Below are 22,620 nucleotides of genomic sequence, written 5' to 3' on the forward strand. Positions count from 1 at the left end.
CTGCACCTCCGGGCCCGGAGCTGCCTCCATCGCTCCCGCATCCCGGCCGGGGGGAGGAGGAGGCGGAGCAGGAGGCGAGCCGGAGCCGCCGCCGCCAACGCCGCCGCTGCCGCCGCCCGAGCAGGACAGAGCGCGCCGCAGCCCCGCGCGTCCGGCCGCCGCCCGTGCCCATCAAGCAGCCGCGCCGGAGCCACACCGCGGGACAGCCCGGGCCGCGGCGCGCCCCGGCCCGGCCCAGCCCAGCCCAGTCCCGGCACCGGGCGGCCCGGCGGCCGGCCCGCCCCCGAGGGCGCCGGGCGCGGCGGGAGGATGCCGAAGCCGACGCTGCTGCTGCGCGGGGGCTGGGAGCGCGAGCGCAGCCCCGGGGACTCGGAGCTGGGCCGCCAGTTCCGGGACTGGTGCCTGCGCACCTACGGCGACTCGGCCAAAACCAAGACGGTGACACGCAGCAAATACCAGCGGATCGCCGAGGTCCTGCAGGGCGGCGGCGGGACCGGCGCAGGCAGCGGCCCGGCGGCCGGCGAGAAAGGCAAGTTCCAGTTCTGGGTGCGCTCCAAGGGCTTCCGCCTGGGCAGCGGCCGGGAACCCAAGATGGGCCAAGTGGTGTATGTGCCGGTCAAGACGGGCTCGGTGAGTGCGCGCGCGGCGGCCGCGGGCCGGTCCCGCCGCGGGGCTCGGGGCGGGCGGGGGCGGGGTGTGGGGGTGTGGATGTGTGTCCGAACGTGTGTCCCTGAGGTTGTCCATGGGTCTGGCCCGCCCGAGGCGCACGCGTCCCTGCTCACCCGCCCGCCCCGGCCCGCCCAGGCAGCGCTCCGGGTTCGGGGCGTCCCTGCCCCCCTCTGCGCCGCTGCCCGGGCCGTGGCCGTGCCGGGCGGGCTGTCCCGGGCAGCTCACCCCAGCATGTTCCGTCCTCCCGTCCCCTCCCCCAGCCAGCAGGCGGCTGCTCCGAAGCCCGAGCCTCCCCCCCCCCCCGCCCGCCCCGGGGCTGCCTGTCCCGGGCGCCTCGCGCTCCCGCCCCCGTGCCGGCTGGGCGGTGTGTGTGTGTGTGTATGTGTGTGTGTGGAGGGTGGTGCCGCGGGAGGGGGGGCAGGGGTAGCCACGGGACGGGGAGTCCACTCGGCTCCCCAGCGCCAGGGGAGGGGGCCCGCCCGGGCACTGTCTCCCCGACCCCACCCGGGGCTGGCCCGGGGAGGGGCGGCCCGAGCCGCAGCCTGGCGCAGGAGCAGCCTCGCGCGGGTGGGTGGGGCGCCCCCTCCGCCCCCCCGGGCCCCTAGCTCCCCCCTCCCCGGGACGGGGGCGGCCTGACCTATCCATCCCCTCCCCTCCCCCGTCCCCGGGGCCGGCCCGGTCCGGGCGGGGTGGCGTGGGGGAGGGGGCGGGGAACCGCAGCCGCCGGGAGGGAGGAGGCGGGCGGCCGGGCGGGGGCGTCCCCTCCGGCCCGGGGCGCCCTGGAGAGGGCGTGCGGCGCGGGCCCCGCGGCTCCCCCGCCGGGACCTCATTGTTCTGCAGCGGGTGGGGGCTGGGGGGGGCGGCTGCTCCCGGGGCGCTGCTGAGCTTTGAACTTTCCGTCGCGGAGACCCTCCATTAGTGCGTTCAGCCCCCGGCCGGGCCCGGCCCGGCCGGCCTCCCTCCCTGCCCCCCCTCGCTCCCTCCCCGGCCTCGCCCGGCCCGAGCGAGCGAGCGGGGCCGCCCCGCGCCGGCCTCCCTCCCTCCCTCGCTCCCCCGCTCCCCCCTCCGTGCTCCTCCCCCGTCCGGCCCGCCCGCCCCGCGCTCAGCCCCGTCCCCGGCCGGAGCGGGCTCTTCACACACAATTGATTCGGTCGTTACGAAAAGTGCACTTGTCCCCTCCCCCTCCCCCTCCGGCGGCCGCCCGGGCCGGGGCCCGCGGGGTGAGGGGGCCGCGAGGGAGGGAGGCGGGAGCCAGGGAGCGGATCCGGAGGCGCCTCCCCCCCGCGCCCAGGGGACGGGGCTGCAGGCCGCGGGGAGTGGGGAGCCGTGAGCGCGGAGGGCGGGCGGCCCATCTGCGAGGAGCGCTGATAACCGCGCCGCTGCCGCTGCGGCCGCCAGCAGCCCATCTGCGCCGCTGCCGCCTCCGGCCGGACCCGGAGCATGGGGCCGGGCCGAGGGGTGCGCCGGGACCGGATTCCCGGAGGGCGAGGCTGGAGCAGTGGCCCACCCCGCGCGAGTCAGGGACCCCCCCCACCCCAGCCCCAATCAGTGCTCTCCCCCAAACCCGGGGAGTCTGGGTCATTGTCCCCTCCCCTGATCGAATCAGGGACCCCTCCCCCAGCCCAAATCAGTGCCCACTTTCCCTTATGGGGAGTAAGGGCCATTGCCTCTCCCCAGCTTAGGTCAGTCTTCCCCACCCTGACAGTTCCATACCCCCTTGGGTTCTCCCCCATCTTGGGCTAGTGTCCCCAGTCTAAGTGTAGTTTTTTTTTTTTTTTGAGGTCAGTGACCCACCAGGTGGTTGACTGGGTCTTGTGCCCCCTCCCCTGGGTCAGTGCCCTCAGCCACCCAGGCCAGTTAGCACCTCCTACCCCAGCTTGGTTATCGCTCCCCAGGGAGCTGAGAGTCTTGGTTCAACCTTCCACATAGCGGGAGGCAGGATCCCGCACTCCACCCACTACTGAAGTTGGGAGGCAGGTGACCCTCAGACTTGGCAGCTGGCTCACTGGTTCTCTGTGTGGGTCCATCTCTCCCTTAGGGAGTGGGCATCATGGGTCAGTCCCTCTACCCTCTTAGCAACACTGCTGTCAGGCAGAGCAAGCATGAGCATACACATGGTACACACACACACACACACACACACACATACATCCAGGCCACATGCAGAAACTGGGTGCTGGGCCTGGGCTCCAGGTCCTCCCAGCCCAGCCAGTCTCTTCAGAGCCTTCGTGAGGCCCATGCTGGCCTGCCTCACCTATCCCTGGCATCAGGGGCCTCACAAGCCTCCACCCTGGCTCCCAGACCAATAATAAGCCTTCCCCAAGGGACCACCTGCCTGGGAGGCAGAGAAAGGGGACCCAGGTCTCCCTGCCCAGGCTGCCAGGAGGACGACAAACACAACAGAGCAGACGTGCCCTCCTTGGACAGCCTGCCCCTCCAGCTCCCCGTGCCTTCCTGCCTGGCCTGCTGGTCCCCGGAGAGCCCGTTACTTACCTGCCACTCGCCCAGCCAACTGGAGCCGGCCGCAGGAGCTGCCCCGAGTCCTGCCACCCCCATCTCCAAGCACCTTCCTGGGGCTCAGTAATTATTTTTATATTTCCATTTTTCTTTCCACTGATCTAAGAGGAACAAATCCTGCTGGGAATTCTGGGCCAGCCATGGCCTCTTCCTGGGAGGGGCTGAATGGGACCGGCTTTGAAAGGTGCAAAGGACATCCCCTGCCTTCACTGGCCTACACACACACACACACACACACACACAGAGTTGCCATGGCCTCTGGTGGCAGTTGGGAGACATCCTGTAGTTTTGTCCTGGGTGGGTTTTCGTGAAGGTCATCGGGCTGTAAACCTTTGTCCGAGGCACTTGGTTAGCACCCACAGGCCTGGTGTTGGGTACGGGGTGTTGGGGCCGGTGGGACTCTGCCTGCCCCTGGGCACCCAGCTGGTGGGGGAGGCGGGCCTAGCTAAGGATGTGATAAAGAAGCCCTCCTGAACCACCAAGGGAGGGCGGGCAGGCAGCAAAACCGATTGCAGGGAAGAGGGGGTGTGGGCGTTGGGTCATCCAGCCGCTGAACCAGGGTCCCTGGCGCGGTGTGCGGTCCCAAGGGTGGCCATGGTGTGTCATCTCTCTTCCATGTTGTTCTCTGGCTGCCCCCTCCCCGGGCCCCTTGCCTCCTCCCACAGCCATATGCGGTGCTGTGGTCGGGCCCTTCCCTAGTCCCGGCCGGCCGCGGGTCGATGATCTGACACCACTTGTCCCGTCCCATCTGGCCCTGAGCTTTTCTGGGTGTGTGTGACAAAGGCTTAATCTGTCCGGACGGGCCCAGGGCAGAGAGGAGGGCGAGGGGAATTACACTCTGCTGGGGCCTCCTGCAGCTGGGGCCCGGGCGGGGGCGGGGCGGGGCGGGGGTCGAGCCAGAGCCTGGGCGTGGGGGAGAGGCAAGTTGGTCTTCAGTTTGCAGGTTGTCACAGGAAATAGAAGTGGAGGCGGAGGGCTGAGGGCTGAGGGGAGGAGGGCGGAGTCCTCCACCCGCGGCACGGGGCGCTCATGGGGATAAGATCTTTTTATGACAAGAGCCAGCCGGGGCCTCCTGACTGGGCAAAGCCTGGTTAGGATTTATTATTTCTTTCTTTTTTTTTTTTTTTTTTAAGATTTTATTTATTTGACAGAGAGAGACAGCGAGAGAGGGAACACAAGCAGGGGGAGTGGGAGAGGGAGAAGCAGGCTTCCCGCTGAGCAGGGAGCCCGATATGGGGCTCCATCCCAGGACCCTGGGATCATGACCTGAGCCGAAGGCAGACGCCCAACGACTGAGCCACCCAGGTGCCCCCGGATTTATTATTTCTTGTGTTTGGCCTGCTCCGGCCTCTGTGTGCTGCCAGGCAGGGGAAGCAAACCCCTTGGAGGCAAGACCCTCTGATTCCGCTCCAGCATTGGCCACAAAGTGAACCAACCTCTTTCCTTTTCCTCTGGTCCCTTCTAGTGGGGCTGTCCCCCTCCCCCAGGGCTTGCAAGGGCCACAGGTTATGGCTGGGGCGGGGCCCCGGGCTATCTGTCAACTCCCAGGACCTCCTCGGAGATAGAGGTTCTCAGCTCAACTCTACCATCTTCCGGATGGGAAGACCAAAGCCTCGAGAGAGGTGCTTCCCATTGGTAGGGAGCCAGGACTGGAATGCAGATTTCTGTGCTCCACTGTGGGCGTCGTGGGCCCATCACAGGCTGTGAATCCCCCCATTAGAGCCCCATTGCCCAAGGGGAAACGCCAGCTTGCCAAACCCCACTGTCAACATTAGGCTTTTGCGAGCCGGACCCCAGGTGTTCCGCTGGCCAAATTGACTAATGGTGGTCTTTTCCCAGTTTGCAGACAACGTTCATTTAGTGGAGAGCATTTTCTCAGCCTTCGGTCTTTCTCCCCAGAGCTTTTGTGTAAAACCTTTGGCACCTGCGGCCACTGGTCTGGGCGGGAAAGGGCCTCTGACTTAGCCCCGTGTAATGTATGCTGTGATCTTCGCTTGAATTCCTCAATGTTTCCTGCCTTTTCCAAGTTATCACTACAGTGACCGCTTCTGAGTCACCTACTATGTGCCTGTCATTGTGCCGAGGGGCCGACACACATCGACTTGTCAGATTCTCGCCATCCCCCAGAGGTCAATGCTGCTATTTGTGCTGCCCTCCAGATGAGTAAACTGAGCCTTAGCAAGGAGCAGGACTAGGCCTCGCTGCTGACAGGGGCAGGCCCTGAGCTTGGCTGATGCTTGTACACGTCCCCATTCTGACCCCGTCTGAGGGGTCTTGCGGCCCGATCCCTTGGAAAGCAAAGGTCCTTCGTGACAAGCTTTACACCTTAATCTGAATTCGTTTACAAGAATCCCTCTGCTCAAGATGTCTGTAATCACAGGCTGGTGCTGGAGGCAGGATTGGCTCCGCGTGAGGTGTCTGGGGACTTACCTGGGGCTCACGAGGACGGGCACAGGGTGAGAAGAAGGGCAGAGGGCCCCGTTGTCCTGGGTCCTGGGTGAGAAGAAGGGAGGAGACCTCCATTGTCCTGGGTCCCGGGGGACTTTTGAGGAGAAGGTTGACAGTGACATCTGGCATGGGCCCCATTTGGGTTTCTCATGAGTGGCAGAAGTGGGCTATTTTGTCAATTAAGCCTCGGTGATTTGGGCGAATGTGGTCTCGGGCACTCCAGGGGCTGTGTTTCGGAGCCTGAGTGATGCTGGAGGATCAGACTCTGCCTTCCTGGGGCCTCCCCTCCAGGTCCTAGGTCACTTTCTATGGGGCATGGGGACAGCGCACCTCCTTCTTCCTTGGATAAAACCTGGCATGGCCCCAAAGACTGCCTTCTTGTCCTGGGTGTCTGAAAGTCAGGAGGCCCATCTGGGACCCTAAAAATGCTGCTGGAGGGGCACCTGGATGGCTCAGTCGTTAAGCGTCTGCCTTCGGCTCAGGTCATGATCCCAGGGTCCTGGGATCGAGCCCCGCATCGGGCTCCCTGCTCTGCGGGGGGCCGGTTTCTCCCTCTCCCGCTCCCCCTGCTTGTGTTCCCTCTCTCGCTGTGTCGCTCCCTGTCAAATAAATAAATAAAATCTTAAAAAAAAATGCTGCTGGGAAGACTGGGGGGTGGGCAGCTTGTGGCTAGGGCTGCCCGGGGACAAAGGTCCAGAGCCTGACCCAGCCTCAGGCAAGCTTGGGCTTCTCGAAGCCAGATCTTAGAGATTGTGGGATGGATTGAGTACTGTGCACAGGCACGTGTGCCCATGGGCTAGATGGAGCATGTGTGTGCACGAGGACGCTCTGTGTGTGTCTGTGTGTGCGCAGCAGTGTGACTGTGGGTGTGAGTGTGCATGTGCTTGTCCCTGTGCAGGCTGGGGATGCTCGTGTGCCCGGGGCAGTGCACGCACACGCGTGTGTACAGGTAGAGGGGAGACTACATGCCTGGGAATGTGTGTGGCTGCAGGCGTCTGTGTTGGCCGATGTGCAAGCACCTGGGGCGTGAGCATTGGCAGACCACGAATGTGAGCGTGGGCAGGCACACATGGTCCAGATCCTCCTGAAGAAACCCCAGTAGTCTGGCAGGGCAGGGCTGACAGGGGTGTCCTTCATCATCGCAGAGACAGCCCGAGCTGCCGCCCCGGCCCCTGCTGCCCCCGGAGCCTCAGCAGCTGCCGAAGCGAAGTGTCAGGAAGGCAGTGGACATGAGAAGTGGTGCCGTGTCCCTGTCCCAGTCCCCGTCCCCATCCCCATAACAAGGGCCAAGGCACCTCCTTGTTTCCAGCCTTCCTCCTCCTCCTCCGCCACTCCCTGCCCTACACGGGCCCTTACTGAGCCCAAAGCCAAGCACCATGGAGCGGGGTGGTGTGCCCTTCTGGGAGAGAGGGCTCTGAACTTGAAGTGAGGGGGTCAAGGCTGATGGATCCCAACTCAACCACTTCCTTGCCATGTGACCTCGGGCAAGTATCCTGCCTGACCTCTCTGGGTCTTGATTTCCTCATCTGGAAAATGGGCTTGAAAGCCCCCCCACCAGGAGGCTTGGCAAACTGGAAAAGCTCCGCTTCATATGCGGGGTTCTGCCTGCTAACTTGTATCTGTCTGCTCACTGGGCCCCTAAACAGGAGGGGGAGTAGAAGAGAGCTGAGTGAGGGCCCACCACGGTGGGCAGATTATTAGAACGAGGACTTCTGAGGCCACTTCCTGCCCCTGGCCCACCCTGACATACAGGGGAGGGGAGGGGTGTGGGGTTTCAAGCCACAGGGTCCTGGGTTCAAATAGCAGCTCTGCCCTTTCACCAATTTGACCTTAGTTGACTCATCTATAAAATGGAGCTGATCATTCTGTCTCCTCCATAGCACTGGTATGAAGATTAATGCATTTAGCAATGTAGAGTCTGAAGAATGTGCAAGTCCTAGGAAATGTTAGCTGCTGTGTGGTCTCACTGAACCTCAGTTTCCTGATCTGGAGAATGGGGATGGCGATGAAAGTCATGGTGGATATTAAATGGGCCCGTGGAGAGAAAGCACGCAGCCAAGTCCCCGTCACATCGTTGGTGGGCAGTAACTATTAGTTCCCTAAAGATTGTGTCGGAGTCATTTCTGTGTCTCCAGTGGCATTAGGGCCTGGTTAGTGTTGTACTGAATTGCACAGAACACCAGAAGGGTCTTGATGAGGGGCGTAGGTATGGCATGAGCCTCCAGAGCTGGGGACTTGAAAGCTCAGAGTCTCTCTGCCCTGCTTGGCTCCTGCCCTGCTCCGAGCCTCAGTTTCCCTGGTTATTACACGGGAATGCCATTTTGGTCCCTCCTGCTTCTGAATCCCTTCCTGGTGCTGGGTGCCAGGTCCTGGGTGTCAGGGAGGGGTGCTGGAGGGGTGAGGCTGGGAACTCTGCCAAGGCCTGTAGGCATCCAGCAGTTAGAAAGGTAGTAGGATGAGCATCCTGGAGGCCTTCTCCCTTCTACCCCCCGTCCCCACCCTGCTCCAGTCCCTGGCCAGGAACTCGAGTTCTGGGCTCCGGGATCTTAGAACACAGTGAGGCCGCTGTAATGAGTACCTTCCCTGGTCAGGGGCCTGAGCCCATCTTCTGTGTTTCCTAGCCCTTGCCATGTGCCAGACACTTTATTGCACTTAACTGCCCCTAGATTCTGTGAGGCAGATGAGAACTTGGCATCAGGGAGGCCAGGGAACCGGCCCGAGTCCCACAGTGAGGACGTGGTCGGGCTTGGGTTCTGTGGCTGTCTGACCCTCTAAGCCGCAGGACTTGGAGGCGGGGGTCCACAGGCGCCTTAGCTCTCTGCACCTCCCCACCCCCAGTGCATGGGGCCCCCTCATCTGAGGGCACTCCACAGAAGCTTCTCAGAGCTCAAGGCAGCCCTTTACCTGCCCAAGACCCAGCCTGGTGGGAGACAGATACCCCCCCATCCTTCCCTCTCACCTCAACTGCAGCCCCAGACCCCGACCCAGCCTGGGCGGGCTGCAGGGGTGGGGAGACAGAGCAGCTGGGAGGCTGGGCCTGTCCTCTCCCCACAAAGTCATCCACTCCCTCCGGCCTGCCTGGGAAGGGGGAAAACTAAGGCTGAGAATGGAGGGAACTTGCTCAGAGTCCCAGAGAGCACCAGAGCTGGGTGTGAACAGGCAGGTCACTCGCCCCTCATTTGCAGCCCCATCCTGCCCCTGGGAGTCATGTTGACTCTTTTCTCTTACGGCTCCTCGGGCCCATCCAACTGTGTGCAAATACTGCTCGTTTGACCTTGAAAATACATCTCAAATTTCACCTTCTCACCACCTCCACCCCTCCAGCCACCCCACTGTGCTCACTCTGGCCCCCCTGTAATCCCTTCCAACTTACACACCAGAGAAAACTTTGCAGAAAACCAAACAGATTCGCACCTACCTCTGCTTAGAACCCTCCAAGACTCCGTCTCACTCAAAGCAAGAGCCAATCTTTCTTAAGCCTCCGCAGCCTGGCATGATCTGCCCCAGCTGCCTGATGCCTTCACCTCACTCCACTCTCCCCTTGCCCACTTGGTCTCAGCCACACTGATCTCTTTGCTATTCTAAAAACTACCAAACACAATTCTGCCCCAGGGCCCTTGCACGGGCTATTCCCCCAGGCTGGAATACTCTTCCTCCAGATCTCTACATGGCTGGTTCCTCTCCTCTTTTGGGTCTTTGCTCAAATGTCACCTTCTCAGAGAGGCCCTCCCGGATACTCAGTGAGGACCATTTTAAGTCCCTTGGACCCTTCTCACCGCCCCCCTTTCTATTTGATTTTTTTCTCTAGCTCTTATTAGCCCCTGACATTATGTACGGTTTTTAGTTTATAAGTTTGGTATCTGTCTCCCCATAAGATGGTGAGCCTTGCCACGGCAGACCAGTCTCTTTTGTTTCCTGCTGTGTCCCCAGGACATAGACTAGCTGCTGCCCCGAAGGGACTCCCCACTGTGGGGGGCAGCAGATGCCTCAGAGCTGGAGTCTGAGAACTGCCCATCCACTTCTGTACTCGGAGGGCCTCGGGAGCCCCAAAGTCCAGACCATTCCTCCTGCCCAGCAGTGTCCAAGGAGTCCTCAGAAAGACGACATTTGAGCTGGAGCTTGAGGGCCCAACCAAATTTTCAAACGAGAACAAAACATGGGGAAGCTCATTCCAGGGGGTGGGGATGTGAGCGAGAGCTTGGCGGCGGGGCAGGTTCTCACAGGCTAGCGCAGGCTGCGTATGATGGTGACTGGGGCCACTTTCCCGAGGAAGCATGTCCTACAGAGCATTTCACATGGGGTGGGGATGGGTAAATCAGCTCGAGAACTGCTGTGGGGTCCTGAGAGGATGAGCTGGTGAAATCATTTGAGGCCAGATGGAAGAGAAGGATCTGGAAAGCCACTCAGAGGAACTAGTGTGCCCTTATCTCCTTGTGTCATCATGAGAGAAAGCAAGGAGTCAGATTTGGGTTCTAGAAGGAACCCTAGAACACTGGGCAAGAGGAAGGCGTATTCCATGAAGGCGAAACAGGAGGTAAAGGAATTGCAAGGTGCAGAGAAAGAAGGCCAGCCTGGGAGGAAGAAGAGGGGCTGCTTTCCTCATAGGACAACGGACTGGGACTGGGTGACAGGGGAGGTGGGGGGGAGAATGCTGTTCAAAGGTCAGGGGTGACTCAGTTTTCTTGGGTGAGAGAAGGGGAGGTTAAGGCACCAGGAACGTGGACAGATGTACAGACCTGGGGGGCAGGGCGGGGGCCTGTGGGCGGAGTCTAAGAGTTGTCCTTAAGGCCCGTAGCTTGTAGCAGTGGGGGGCTGTGGAGAGCTGGTGACTCCGGGCTCAGTGGGGCCAGCTTGGGAGTCACCGTATCCACGGGGCCCCCTTACCAGCCTGGAACCTTCTGCGCCGCGGCTGGGACCCAACTGCAGGCTTCTGGGAGGCCTATGCTTGGGTGGATGACTCATCGTTTTCTCGGCATCCCAGCATCCCCGGGCTGAGGAAATGTTCAAGGAGACATGGGGCCCTTCCTTTGGCAGGCCAGGCCCTGACTGGATGCTGGCGGGTGGAGAAAAGCGCACTCGGGCCTCATCTCTGAGCCTCCTGAGGGCGTGTCTCCAAGAGCCCCTGGCTTCCACAATCCTGCGCGGCCCTCAGCCACCCTGTGAGGAGGCTGTTATGACCCCATTTGACAGGTTAGCAAACCAAGGCACAGCCTATGTGGGCACCTAGCTAAGTCAGCACTTCGTGCTGCAGTTTCTTCATCTGAAAAATGGGTCTGATGATTGTCCCTCCCCAACTGGTTTGTTGGGAAAACCAAGGGAGAGAATCCTGTGAAACGCTTAATAGTGGGATTGTCATTTTTGTAGGGATATGGAGAGGGGTCTGCCCAGGCAGTAGGGGCTCTCTACTGGGTAGAGCAAAATTAGGGAAGACGGGAGAGTAACATGGCCAACAATAGACCTGCGTTTGGACCCCAGTTCTGCCACCAGCTTCTGGTTCTGGGCAAATGGCTTGCCTACTGTCATCCCTCGACCCCTTGTGTATGAGTGGTGATGCCCCACACCCTATGGGGTAGCTGGGTCGATGCCCTAAAACCAAGCCTGCCAGGCAGGCCACAGAGTAGGGGCTGGGAGGACCCCTCTCCTCCGTGCAAAGATCCCCAAACCAGAGAGCCATCAACCTCTCAAGGGTGGCTAAGAAGCACTTTGTGGGGCAACAGGAAAGCCTGGGCCAAGGGAGAGAGTGGGGGGGGGTTTCAGCTCAGAGAGTTCCTGCTGGGAAGCCCCCATGGGGGATGGGGCCTCTCTGGGAGATCCTGAGCTGGGGCAGGAGCGGGCTGGGGACAAAGGGTTTTATGTTGAATGTGAGGCCCCTGCAAGTCAGAGGATGAGTGCGGAATGTAGAGGCAGAGGCTGAATCCAGGCTCTGCCATTTACTGCTGTGCAGTCTTGGGCAAATCACTTCCCCTCTGGGAGCCTCAGTTTCCTCCTCTGTAAAATGGGCCCCGTGGTATTACCCATCTCACAGGGCTGCTGGCGGGAAGGTGAAGAGAGGTTCCACGGCAGTTGCTCAGCACAGGAAACAGGAGGTTTTGTCTCTTGCGCCCACAGCGTGGCGAGTAGCAGTTAGACCTGGGATCTGGGGTCTGGGACGGGGCAGGGGATGCCAGAGCGGAGAGGGACAGGAGGGGCAGTGGCCAGAGCTAGAAGGGAGTGAGTGCAGCAAGGGTGTGTGCAGGGGAACTGGAAGGGAAGACTTCCGGCAGGAGGGGTGGTCAGCTGGCTTGCCCCCAAGGATCGGCAGACCCCCAGCCCCAGATCTGGATGAGAGAAGGCCCTGACAGAAGCCAGGGGCAGAGGCAAGGCCCCGCGAACCGAAGCGGGTGGGAAGTAGAGGCCGGAAGTCCCACTGATCCACTCAGAAGTTGGCTTTCAGGGAAGGAGGTGGGCAGTGGGCTTCCCAGGGTCCAGGCTGCCCATTTTGGGGCTAAGAGTGGGCGTGCTCCCTGGGCCAGAGAGCCCTGCGTTTAAATCCTGCCTTATCATCCAGCTGTGCGACCTCAGACACATCGCCACCTCCTCTCTGGGCCTCGGCTTCCACATCTGTAAAATGGGGATAGTCATATCAACACCCTTTTAGGGTTGTGGGGGATAATTTGAAATACATAAAGTATGCAGCGAATGCCTGCTACTGAGCAAAAACAATGGCAATCATGACACGGCTAGTATTCGTGGAGTGCTCACGAGGAGCCAGGCGCTGTTAAGCACTTCATGCACGTGACTCCATGTGACGGTCCAAACATGCTACCTTTGCACTCATCTGGCTGATGAGGATGTCGAGGCTCAGAGAGTTGGGTAACATGCCCGAGGCCACACAGCTGATAAGAGGCAGAGCCGGGACTTGAGCCTGTACAGTGAAGAAGTGTCGTGTCCTCAGCTCCCTCTATCCCCCATCCTCCTGACAGCAAGTGTCAGATCCCAGGGTCCCCTGTGGTATTACACATGCTTGGACCGTGCCTTTTCCCAGACCAGAGAGGCAGGCGTGAGTCTCTCTGGCAGAGTGTGAGGACCCTGGGATGCACTACTAAGGTGCAAACGGGATCTACTGCTAGGGTTGACCGTCGGGGTTCCCGAGGGATTCTTTGGTTCAGGGAGGGCCAGGCGGTGGCACGGGGCCTCACAGCCAGGTGGGCAGCCGGCGTGCTGCACTTGGCTGAGGCACGGGGAGCCTTGTGCCCGCCAGCATGAGGCAGGGCACAACTCACCACCAAGGTCACAGCCAGCCTCCAGCAGCCCCGAGAGGAGGCGGGTGGCCAGTACCTAATCCGGGAGGCACCGAGGGGTGTCAAGGCAAGAAGAGAGTACCCTGGGGACTGGGGAGGAACTAGGGAGGGCTCTTATGAGGAAATGAGCCAAGAAATGGGAGATGAGGGGCTGGGAGCTCCCCACCCCCCCGGAAGGGGGAAAGGGTGACGTGGACAAAGGAGCACAGAAGTGTTTTTCAAGGTAATGCACACACATGACTGAAAGCAGCAACAACAAAACAGCAACCGGCAAGGGGGTGAAAAGTGCCCAGCACACCCCCTCCCCGTCCACCGAGGGGAGGTCCAGTCCCTTATGTGTCCGGCCTGGTCCACTTGGCTCTGAGCTGGGCTGCCTGGCTTTGAATCCCGAATCCCCTATGTGCTCACTGACTTGGGCAAGTTAACGTCTCCCTGTCTGTTCCTACATCTAAGCCGGGGGTGATATCAGGGCCTGCTTCTCTGGACTGTCGCCTCACGCCCCGCAGAGGCGAGCCCGCGGCCGAGGGCTCCATGAGCAGTGACGGTCGCTGCGACGGCCGCCACTTTGCTGGGCTCACTGCTGCGTGCGCCTCCATGCACACCACGCGTGTGGTTTAAACGCCCAGCTTCCCTTGCGGGGCCTGAGGCTCAGTTTCCATGGCTTCTGCCACTTGAGGCAGGAGGCAGAGGTGAGAGGTCCGCCCAATGGCCCCGGATCCTCAGACAGGCCTCCGGTGTGGACGGGTTTCTGACATCAGCTGACCCTCAGGAGCTAGCCACTGCCTCGTCCAGTCTGGGGGCGTGGGGACTCGATCCCCCCGCTCCTGTGCTGGGGACATGAAGTGGCAGTGGGGACAGGAGGGATGCGGTGAGCTGTGGAGAGAGCCCTTGTCCCGGCTCCGAAGGTGGGGATTCGGAGCCCTCCTCTGCCACTTCTCAGCCCTACCATTACTGAAAAAGTTCCCAGCTCCTAGCCTTGGTTTCCTTATCAGGATGGTGGCCGAGGCTGTGGTGAGGAGCCAAGCCAACGCTTTAGATGTGACAGAGCGCTGGGGTTGTTCACGGGGGACCCCACGTGCAGGTCCCTGCCCTCACGGGATCTACAACTGAGGGGATGGTGCCATTCGTAAGATCCCAGTTTAGGAGGTATTACAGTAGAGCTGAGAATAACCCAGCCCTGGGTTCAAATCCTAGCTTTGCTGCTTAGCAGCTGAGTGACCTTGGGGGAATTAATTAACGTCCCTGGGCCTGAGTTTCCTCCTCTGCAAAATGGACATAGCAGTAGAAGCTGCTGTGTGGGGTTGTAGGATGCAGCTTCAGAGGCTGAGCCTGGGGCCTGGCTCACAGTAAAGCTCTGTGGTCAGCAGCAGCTGCAATTATTTTAAGGCACTCAGACTAACCTGAGAACCCCTGGCAAACAGTACAGGGCTGCAGGCAATCCTTTCATTCACGGACTCATTCAGCAAACGGATTGGCACCTGCTTTGCACCAGGCGCTGTTCATTCATTCCACCAAGATTTACTAAGCACCTACTACGTGCTGGGAGTGGCAAACAGGACAGACTTGATCTTCGCCCTCCCAGAGCTGGGAGCCTCAGGTAGCCACACTGGCCAGTGGCTGTGGGCAGCCTAGGGCCTGACGTGCCATCCAGCTGGTCGGCTCAGGCACCCAGGCCCCTGTCCCCATTGTGCCAGGCTTGCTGAGCTTAAGGGGGCTGCTTCTGCCCGGCATCCCCAAGCTAGCCCTGCTGCCCCCCGTGTCTGGCTCTTCTGGGTCCCTTTCCCGGGGAAGTAAACTCTGAGGGGTGTGGGGAGTGAAGGGCTTTTTCTACCCCCGACCCCCGTTCTCGTCACCTCCTCCCCAGCAAAAGCTCATTGTCCTTCCTCCTACCTCCTGCCTCTTCACACAGTAGCCAAACTACTGTATTAAAAAGGCAAACCTGACCATGTTCCCTCTGCTCAAAACCTTCTTGTGGGTCCCCATCAGCCTCTGCGCAAAAGACACCAAGGCCCACAAGGCCCAGCTCTGGCCCCTTTCTCCACCTTCCAGACTCCTGCTCACTACCTTCAGCCACACTGTCCTCCAGGCTGTTCCCCCAGCCCTCACTGGGCCCTGCTACAATGTCACCTCCTCAGTGAGGCCCTCCCTGACTGTCTTTTCTTTCTTTCTTTTTTTTTTTTTAAGATTTTATTTGTTTATTTGAGAGTGAGAGAGAACAGAGGGAGAGTGAGAGGGAGAAGCAGAATTCTCGCTGAGCAGGGAGCCCGATGTGGGGCTCAATCCCAGTACCCTGGGATTATGACCTGAGCTGAAGGCCGATACTTAACAGACTGAGTCACCCAGGTGCCCCTTTCTTCCTTCCTTCCTTCCTTTCTTTCTTTTTTTAAAAAATATTTATTTATTTATTTGAGAGAGAGAGAGAAGCAGACTCCCTGCTGAGCAGAGAGCCCGATGTGGGGCTCCATCCCAGGACCCTGAGATCATGACCTGAGCCGAAGGCAGACGCTTAACTGACTGAGCCACCCAGGTACCCCCTGACTCCCTTTTCAAAATGCTTTTTGTCCCCATGTTCTCGGCCCCTTCCCCTAACTTTGGAGCCTTTTTGTTTATTTATTCATTTATTTGTTTATTTTTATTTTTTTAAGATTTTATTTATTTATTTGACAGAGAGAGAGAGCACAAGCAGGGGGAGCGGCAGAGGCAGAGGGAGAGGGAGACTCCCCACTGAGCAAGGAGCCCAATGTGGGACTTGATCCCAGGACGCTGGGATCTTGACCTGAGCCGAAGGCAGACACTTAACCGACTGAGCCACCCAGGTGCCCCTGGAGGCTTTTTTTTTTTTTTAAGATTTTATTTATTAGAGAGCACGAGCCCGGGGGCGGGTGGGGGCAGAGGGAGAGAGAGTCAAGCAGACTCCCTGCTCAGCATGGAGCCCAGTGCAGCTGGATCTCACGACCTGAGCTGAAACCAAAAGTCAGCCGCTCAACCAACTGAGCCCCCCAGGCGCCCCCGGAGCCTTTATGAACATCTGACCAATGCTGTATTTGTGTGTGGTCCTCTTGGGCTTCACAAGGACAGGGATATTGGCTATCTTGCTCACGGCTGTGTTTTTAGCACCTAGTGCCTAGTCAGCACTCAGTAAATATTTGTTAAACAAATGTCTCAAACCATTTAATTCTCCTTCTTGCGCCTCAGTTTCCTCCTCTGCAGAATGAAAGGACCAAGGCTGTTGTGGGGCTGACGTGAGAGCCGACTCAATGGTCAGGGTCCCATCCAGGACTGTCTGAGCCGCCGCCCAGTCCTAGGGCTGAGTGAGCCAGAGGAGGTTGGCAGGGTCAGCAGGTGGTCACAGAGACATTTGGGCTCACTCCTGGCCATGCTGAGAAGCCCAAGTAAGGCAGAGACACAGCTGTGGGAAGAGGGGAAGAGACGCTGGTTTGAAGGGAGGTCTGGGGCTGGGAGATGTAGCTTGGTGGTTGGTCCCTTAATGGGGCCCCAGAAGGCCAGATCTCAGGCAGCGGGAGCTATTGAGTATCGCAGAGCAGGGGACCATGGGGAGGGAAGCATCTAGGGAGCCGAATCTAGTCTGGTGTGTGCAGAGCAGAGACTGGAGGCTGAGGCCCCGGGGGCGGGGCGGGGGAGGGGAACAATAGCCCAAATGGGAGCAGAAGCTACAGAAATAAGGGGAAAGTCTGGAGAGGGGCTGAAGGAATGGATCTGTATCCTCCTCCTTGTATCAGCTGCTTTGTTCTCAGTATAAGCCAATTTATTATTCATTCACTCATTCACTCACGTCTTCATTCAACAACTTGGAGAGAGCCTCCTGGGGTACAGCGGTGAGCCCCACAGATGTGGCTCCTGCCCTGCTAGAGCTCTGGATGCCTCGTGGGGGCCGGAGGCTACAGGACCCAGGGATGGTGGCGGCGCTGGTCATGCTGGGGGCGGTGGCAGTTATGGTGACGGTGGGGGAGCGGTAATGAGGATAAGAAGGGGACGGTGTGCTTGGAGGTGGTTGGTGCACATGTATTGAGTGCCCCCTAGGTGCTGGCCTACTCTAAGTGCTTCCTGTGCGTCTGCACACTGGGCTCCCAAAACAGCCCTGTGAGGCACAGATCTTACGCAACTCGCCTGAGGCCCACTGTGAGCAAAGGGCAGCACCCGGATGTAAGGCCAGGCAGGCTGGCTGACCAGCAGCTGCTCCCAGCTGTGGCTACCTGCCACTTCCAGCAGGCAGTTCCCTTCCTTAGCCGCAGGCGGCTCCCTGGACCCAGACCCAGCACCCAGCACGGGGCCCCATCCAGGGGCAGGTGCCCGAGCCTGACTTGCCTGAGCAGGGCTTAAGGTCTGGCTTTGCTCCAGCAAGCTTGAGCAAACGGTGCCCTCGCCCCTCTGCCCAGCACCTCGTATGTGAAAGGGGAGAACTGTCCCCCAGAGAGGCCACCGGAAAGCCAAGGAACCAGCACCTTCACTGTAGAAGTTGATGTTTCCAGGGGGAGACCCCATTCCATAAATCAGGAGTCAAGAAGGAAACGAAGGTTCTATTCTGAGTTCTGCCCCTGGACAGACTGTACATACCCCCCTTGCTGCTTCCCCTACATAAACCCCAAGGGAGGGGCTTTTCTTCTCCCACCCACAGCTGACTCCCATGCCCCTGCATCCCCAGTCTGTGCAAATCTGAGCCAATCCCATGCCAAAAGAGAGGGGACAGAAGGTGAGGACTGGGAGCAGGAGGCCTGGGCACATACTATCTCTATGCTCCCTGTGTGGCCTGGGCCCAGTGCTGCCCCTCTCTGAGCCTCAGTGTTACTCAGTTGTCCAAATATCTATGGGGTGGCTGTTCTGCCAGGCGCTGTGCCATGGTCTGGAGACACAAATGGAAATCTCTGCTCTCAGAGAGCCTACATTCAAGTGGGGGCTGACACTACGTAATAAACGAGGAAAGCGCCCCAGCTTGTCAGATGCTGCCAAGTGCGGTAGAAAAAAATCAAGCAGAGCTAGGGGAATCAGAGGTGCTGGGGAGGGAGGTATTGGAATTTTAATCAGGGTGTCAGAGAGGGCCTCACTGAGTAGGGGCCATTTTGAGCAAAGCCCTGAAGGAGGTATGGGAACAAGTTATGCAGGTATCTGGGGGAAAAGCATTCCAGGTGGAAGGAACAGTAAGTGCAAAGGCCCTGAGGCAGGAGTATGTCAGGTGGGTTTGAGAAACAGCAAGGAGGCCAGTGTCACTGGCTTCCCTGACACCTTGTATTTGGGAATCAAAAGACTACAGTTTATTCCTCAGGACCTTAGGACCCAGAACAAAATTACTTCTGAGCTCTCCCAATCCCAGTGAGAGTTAGTGATGCCCGCAGGGGCCCTGATACCTATTTGTTCAACCTGGAGGGTGGATTTTAAGGCCCATGGGGGCTTGGAAAAGAGAACACCATTGTCTCGACTCCTCACTCCATGTGGCTGACTCTCAGATGGCCCTGGATTCGAATTCTGGGCCCACCACTTTCTGGCTACGGGACCTTAGGCAAACCTTCTGAACCTCGGTGTCCTCATCTACAGAATGGGGATATGAGGCTTGTGTGACAGGGTTGATGGGATGGGATTCAGGAAACATGCCAGAGAGCATGTATATAAGTGCCCAGCTCTGTGCCTGCCTGTAGGAGGAGCTCAGTAAATGTTTAAAACCAGCCCTTAACATCTGTATGACTTTGAACTATTTTCACCGTTGTTGGAATCTGTCACATCACTTGAGTCTTCTAAGAAGTGCATGAAGAAGAGGGGGCAGAAATAATAGCCTCAACTTACAAAGGGGTAAACTGAGGCCAGAGGGGTGAGTGACTTGCCCAGGGTCACCGTGAGGCGGGGCCACTAGAAGGCTAAGATGTGGGTCTCCTGGCTCAGGGAACCCTGGGGATCCAGGGGAGTGGAGATTGTCCAGAGCCTGCCGCCCACCCTCCCACCACCATGAGCGTGCTTGGACACATACGTACGTATCACTGGCACCTCGAAACAATAGCAACTTTCAGATTTGTGGTCCTGAGCAGGTTTTGTAAGGCCTGGCTTGGGTCAGGAGGTCTGTTGTAAGGATGTTGAAAGGCCCAGAGCGTGGAGAAGCTCAGGCCACAGGCAGGCGGAGTCTGGGGTCCTCAAGAAGAGGAAGAGGTCTGAGCTCATGTGACTGTCCACTCGGCCTGTTTGTCTATCCGGTGTCTGGCCTTGCCAGGCAGGGAGGGCTGGATCCCCAGACTCGTCTCCCAACAGCCCGGCCCGGGTGCCTTACCCGTCCTGATCAGCCTCTGAGCTTCAGGACAGCTCTGTGGGGGGGAGGGGGGGGATAGGGAGCATCACGAATGAGGAAGCTGAGCCGTGCAGAGTGCATGCCCTGCTGGCATGGAAGGGCCAGGATTTGGACTGGGTCTGCCTGACCTAGCTCCAGCCCAGGCCGGTCCTCCCGGGGAGCGGATCGCGGCTCAGCCAGGTACCGGCAGGCAGGCTCTGTGCAGGGGGCCCTTTCTCCCCTCAGCCCACCTTCCTGGCCACAAGCTGGCCGCCTGGTCCTTGACAGAAGACCCTGCCCACCAGGCTCTGCTCCTTAGGTGCTGCAGCCTCCCCCCTGTTCTGGCCCCACCCTGCCCCAGCCCCCTGTGCACCGCGTGACCCCGGGAAGGCGAGCTCTGGGAGCCCATCAGTAGTCAGCACCTTTAAGGTCCCCGTGCCTTTCCTCAGTGCCCACGCAAGTCGGGTTTCTAGGCGCATTTTCTAGACAAAGAAACAGGCATGTCCCGAGCTTATGTCCTGAAGCACACAGGCCATGAGAGCAGAGCTGGGACTCCAAAGCCCGGACTTCTTCTGTAACGTAGCCTCCAGCCCTCCTGCAAAATGGGAGGTGGGGACTGAACAGTCTCAGCCGAGCGCACCGCAGAGCGCATCCTGGCTGCCCGGCCTCCTAGCGCGGTCACCTTGGGCAGGCACTTCCCCTCCCGAGGCATCAGTCTTCTCACCTGGAAATGGGGCTGAGCGCAGTATCACCCTCAGGCTGTTGTGAGGTTCAGTGGGCAGCAGTACCAAGTGCCCAGAAAGTGACAGAGCCCTTACAGGGGGGGTCACCCGTTTTGAAATCGCTGAGCTCCCTGCAGGACTCAAAAGGAGGCCAGGGGCCATGGACATACTCTCTTTCGCTCTTCCCGGGGCGTGGCCCAGTGACCCAGACCTGCCGGGGACTGTGTGGATGTGTTATGCGGACAGACACGTCCAGGGAGCCTGTCATGGTGGGTGGTGAGTGGTGGTCGGTGGGCAGCCCCGGGTCGTGAATGTGAGACCAGCTCAGGCTGTGCGGGGCAGCCACGGGCGCCTTTGTCCCCTTTGTCTCCTCTCGTGCAAATTAGCAATTACCTTTCCCGCTCCTGCAAGCTCGGCCTTTCCTGGGAGAATTAGGCCCAGCAGCCACTGAGCAAGCAGAAGCCGCCTGGCTAATTAGCGGGTAGCCTCTGGGGACAGCCTCGGGACCTGGTGGCCAGAATTGGGGCTACAGCTGCCTGCAGCTGGTGCTGGCTCAGCTGGGAGACCCAGCAACATCCTGGGCTCTGGGACATCATGGGCCTCTCAGTCACGAGGTTCAGATCCTTCTTAGCTGTGTGACCTAGGGTAAGTTGCTCTGCCTCTCTGTGTGACGGTCTCATGTAGTTAACTGTAGGATTGTGGGGGTTTGGAGCCCGGCACCTAAATGGTGTCCATTATCAGCGGGTAGTGTTACTACTGCTCTTCTTGTCCCCGCTGCCACTGCCTGGGGTCTGTGCTGGTTTCGGTGGGAGAACGCACGGAATGTGGGCCCTGTGGCGACCCTTGGGGACCCTGTAGTGCCGCCTTAGTGTCATGGGCAGCAGGAGAAGCCCAGCGAGGCCTCAGGCCCTTAAGCCATTGAGAGGCTTAATCTCCCTGAGCCCGAGCTTCCTCTTGCTGGCCTCTGAGTGAAGGAATGAAATAACTGAGATACGGCGTGGTCGTGTGCCCAGTCTCGGGCCTGTAGGCGCTAATAAAGGTGGGGCTCCTTCCCCTTGCTCTGCTTCCCCCTTCTCTTCCTTCCTCCCCTGCCTCCTTTCCCTCTCTTCTTCCCTCCCTCCCTTCTTCCCTCAGGAGCACACAGGAGGAAAGCAGGAAAAGCAGATCGAAGGGCTGCCTGCGGTGGTCTGGGGTAGTCAGGAAAAGGCTCCTGATGAGGGAGAGTCTGAACTGGACTCAGCAGGACAGGGGGCTGCTGAGCAGCGCGGGGAAGGCAGCGTGGTGGGGTGGGGATGCGTGCGGGAGCAGAGCACAAACGAGTAGTCTGCTCAGGGGCCAGGACTATGAGGCGTGTGGCCCAGGACAAAGGCAGTAACCGGGGAGCTGTGGCAGGTTGAGGTGGGGCAGGAATTCGGGAGATGGCATCTGCCTGCAGAGACTCGGATGCCAGGCCAGGTACATCCCCCCCTCCCTGCCCCCCAGGCCTGGGACTCCAGAGAGGAGATCTCCCGGGACTATGGGGTGGCGGGGCGGGGGGTTGGTGAACAGAGTGTCTCAGAGCACAGGAGACCGTGCCCCTGGCTTGGTCTAGGGAATGCTGGGCTGAGGCTTTCTGGAAGAGTCAGTCCTGGAGCTAAGACTCAGCTCATCTCGGAGCTAAGCAGAGGGTGGGCATCCCGGGCAGAGGAGACAGCTTGCAGAGGCACAAAGCCCGGCTCAGTGCTGGGGCAAGCAGGGCCGCACCGCCGAGGCTTCTAAAGCTAGCAAATAAGCCTGGATTTTATCTGGGCACTGGAGAGCCAAGGAGGGTTTGGGGTCAGGCAGCTTGAGATCTGATTTTCAAAGTCTAGCTGCAGCCCCATTAGCTGGGGCAGTTCTGCCATCGGGAAACCTGACAGGGTCAGCCTGGCGTCTGACCCTCCTGGGTGTCCCACCTGGGCAAACCCCGTCCCCTCCTGGAGCCTCAGCACCTGCGTGTGTCCAGTGAGTAGGCTGTAGAGCTCCTGCCTCCCGGAGTGCTTGGGGGCAGGGGGACACTGAGATCGTCCTTGTGACACACCTGGGGCTGGGCACCCCAAGGCGACTCAGCAGAAGGCACGTGGGATCTTTCTTTGGGCACTCACTAGATGCTGGGTGTTTTGTACACATGTTTTATACATCTTACTCTCCTGGCTGCCCTTTTAGGCAGGTCCCCCCCATTCAGTGAGGAGGAAACCGAGGCACAGAGAAATGACCCGCCTAAGGGACAGGGCTGGGCCCAGACTGGTCTGGCCCCACAGTGCTTACTTTTAGCCCCTCCACACCCCATCCCCAAGCGGGGCCTTGGCTGGGTGTGGCTCCGTCCCCAGCCAGTCCCCTAGGGCCCCGTTAATCCCCTCTCAGGGCCCCCCAGCACAAGGGCCAATTAGCACCTGCTCTTTGGGGGTCACTCCACCTGTCCCCCTGCCCTGGGCCCCTCAGAGGCCTGGCTCTGCCCAGGTCTCCAGAAGCTGAGGTTTCCAGTACTGCGCCATAAGAAAAAAGGACTAAGGCTCATTTTTTTGTCAGAGAAGCTGGGAGAAATAAAGCCGGTGAGAGAAACCTCCCGGCGTCAGGATTTTTCCAAGCCGCGGCTGGGCCGCCCGCGGAGCGCCGTCTCCCCCGCCACGGGCTCCCCAGTCTCTCCCGCACCTGCCTCCCTCTCCCCCGCCTGGGGCCGCGGACCCCCACCCGCACC

General features: G+C 59.8%; 1 protein-coding gene across 1 annotated transcript in view; it reads left to right on the forward strand.

Annotated features, from left to right (window-relative positions):
• Positions 1 to 309: 309 nt before the first annotated feature.
• Positions 310 to 22,620, forward strand: part of NOL4L (nucleolar protein 4 like) — a 127,812-nt gene continuing 105,501 nt past the window's right edge. Inside the window, exon 1 of the mRNA XM_035006033.1 lies at positions 310 to 630. Within this exon, the coding sequence (XP_034861924.1) occupies positions 310 to 630 (321 nt within the window). The remainder of the gene's footprint in view (positions 631 to 22,620) is intronic.

Source organism: Mirounga leonina, unplaced genomic scaffold (assembly GCF_011800145.1).
Source record: "Mirounga leonina isolate KUSES-001 unplaced genomic scaffold, KU_Mleo_1.0 Mir_150, whole genome shotgun sequence".
Taxonomy (NCBI): Eukaryota; Metazoa; Chordata; class Mammalia; order Carnivora; family Phocidae; genus Mirounga; species Mirounga leonina.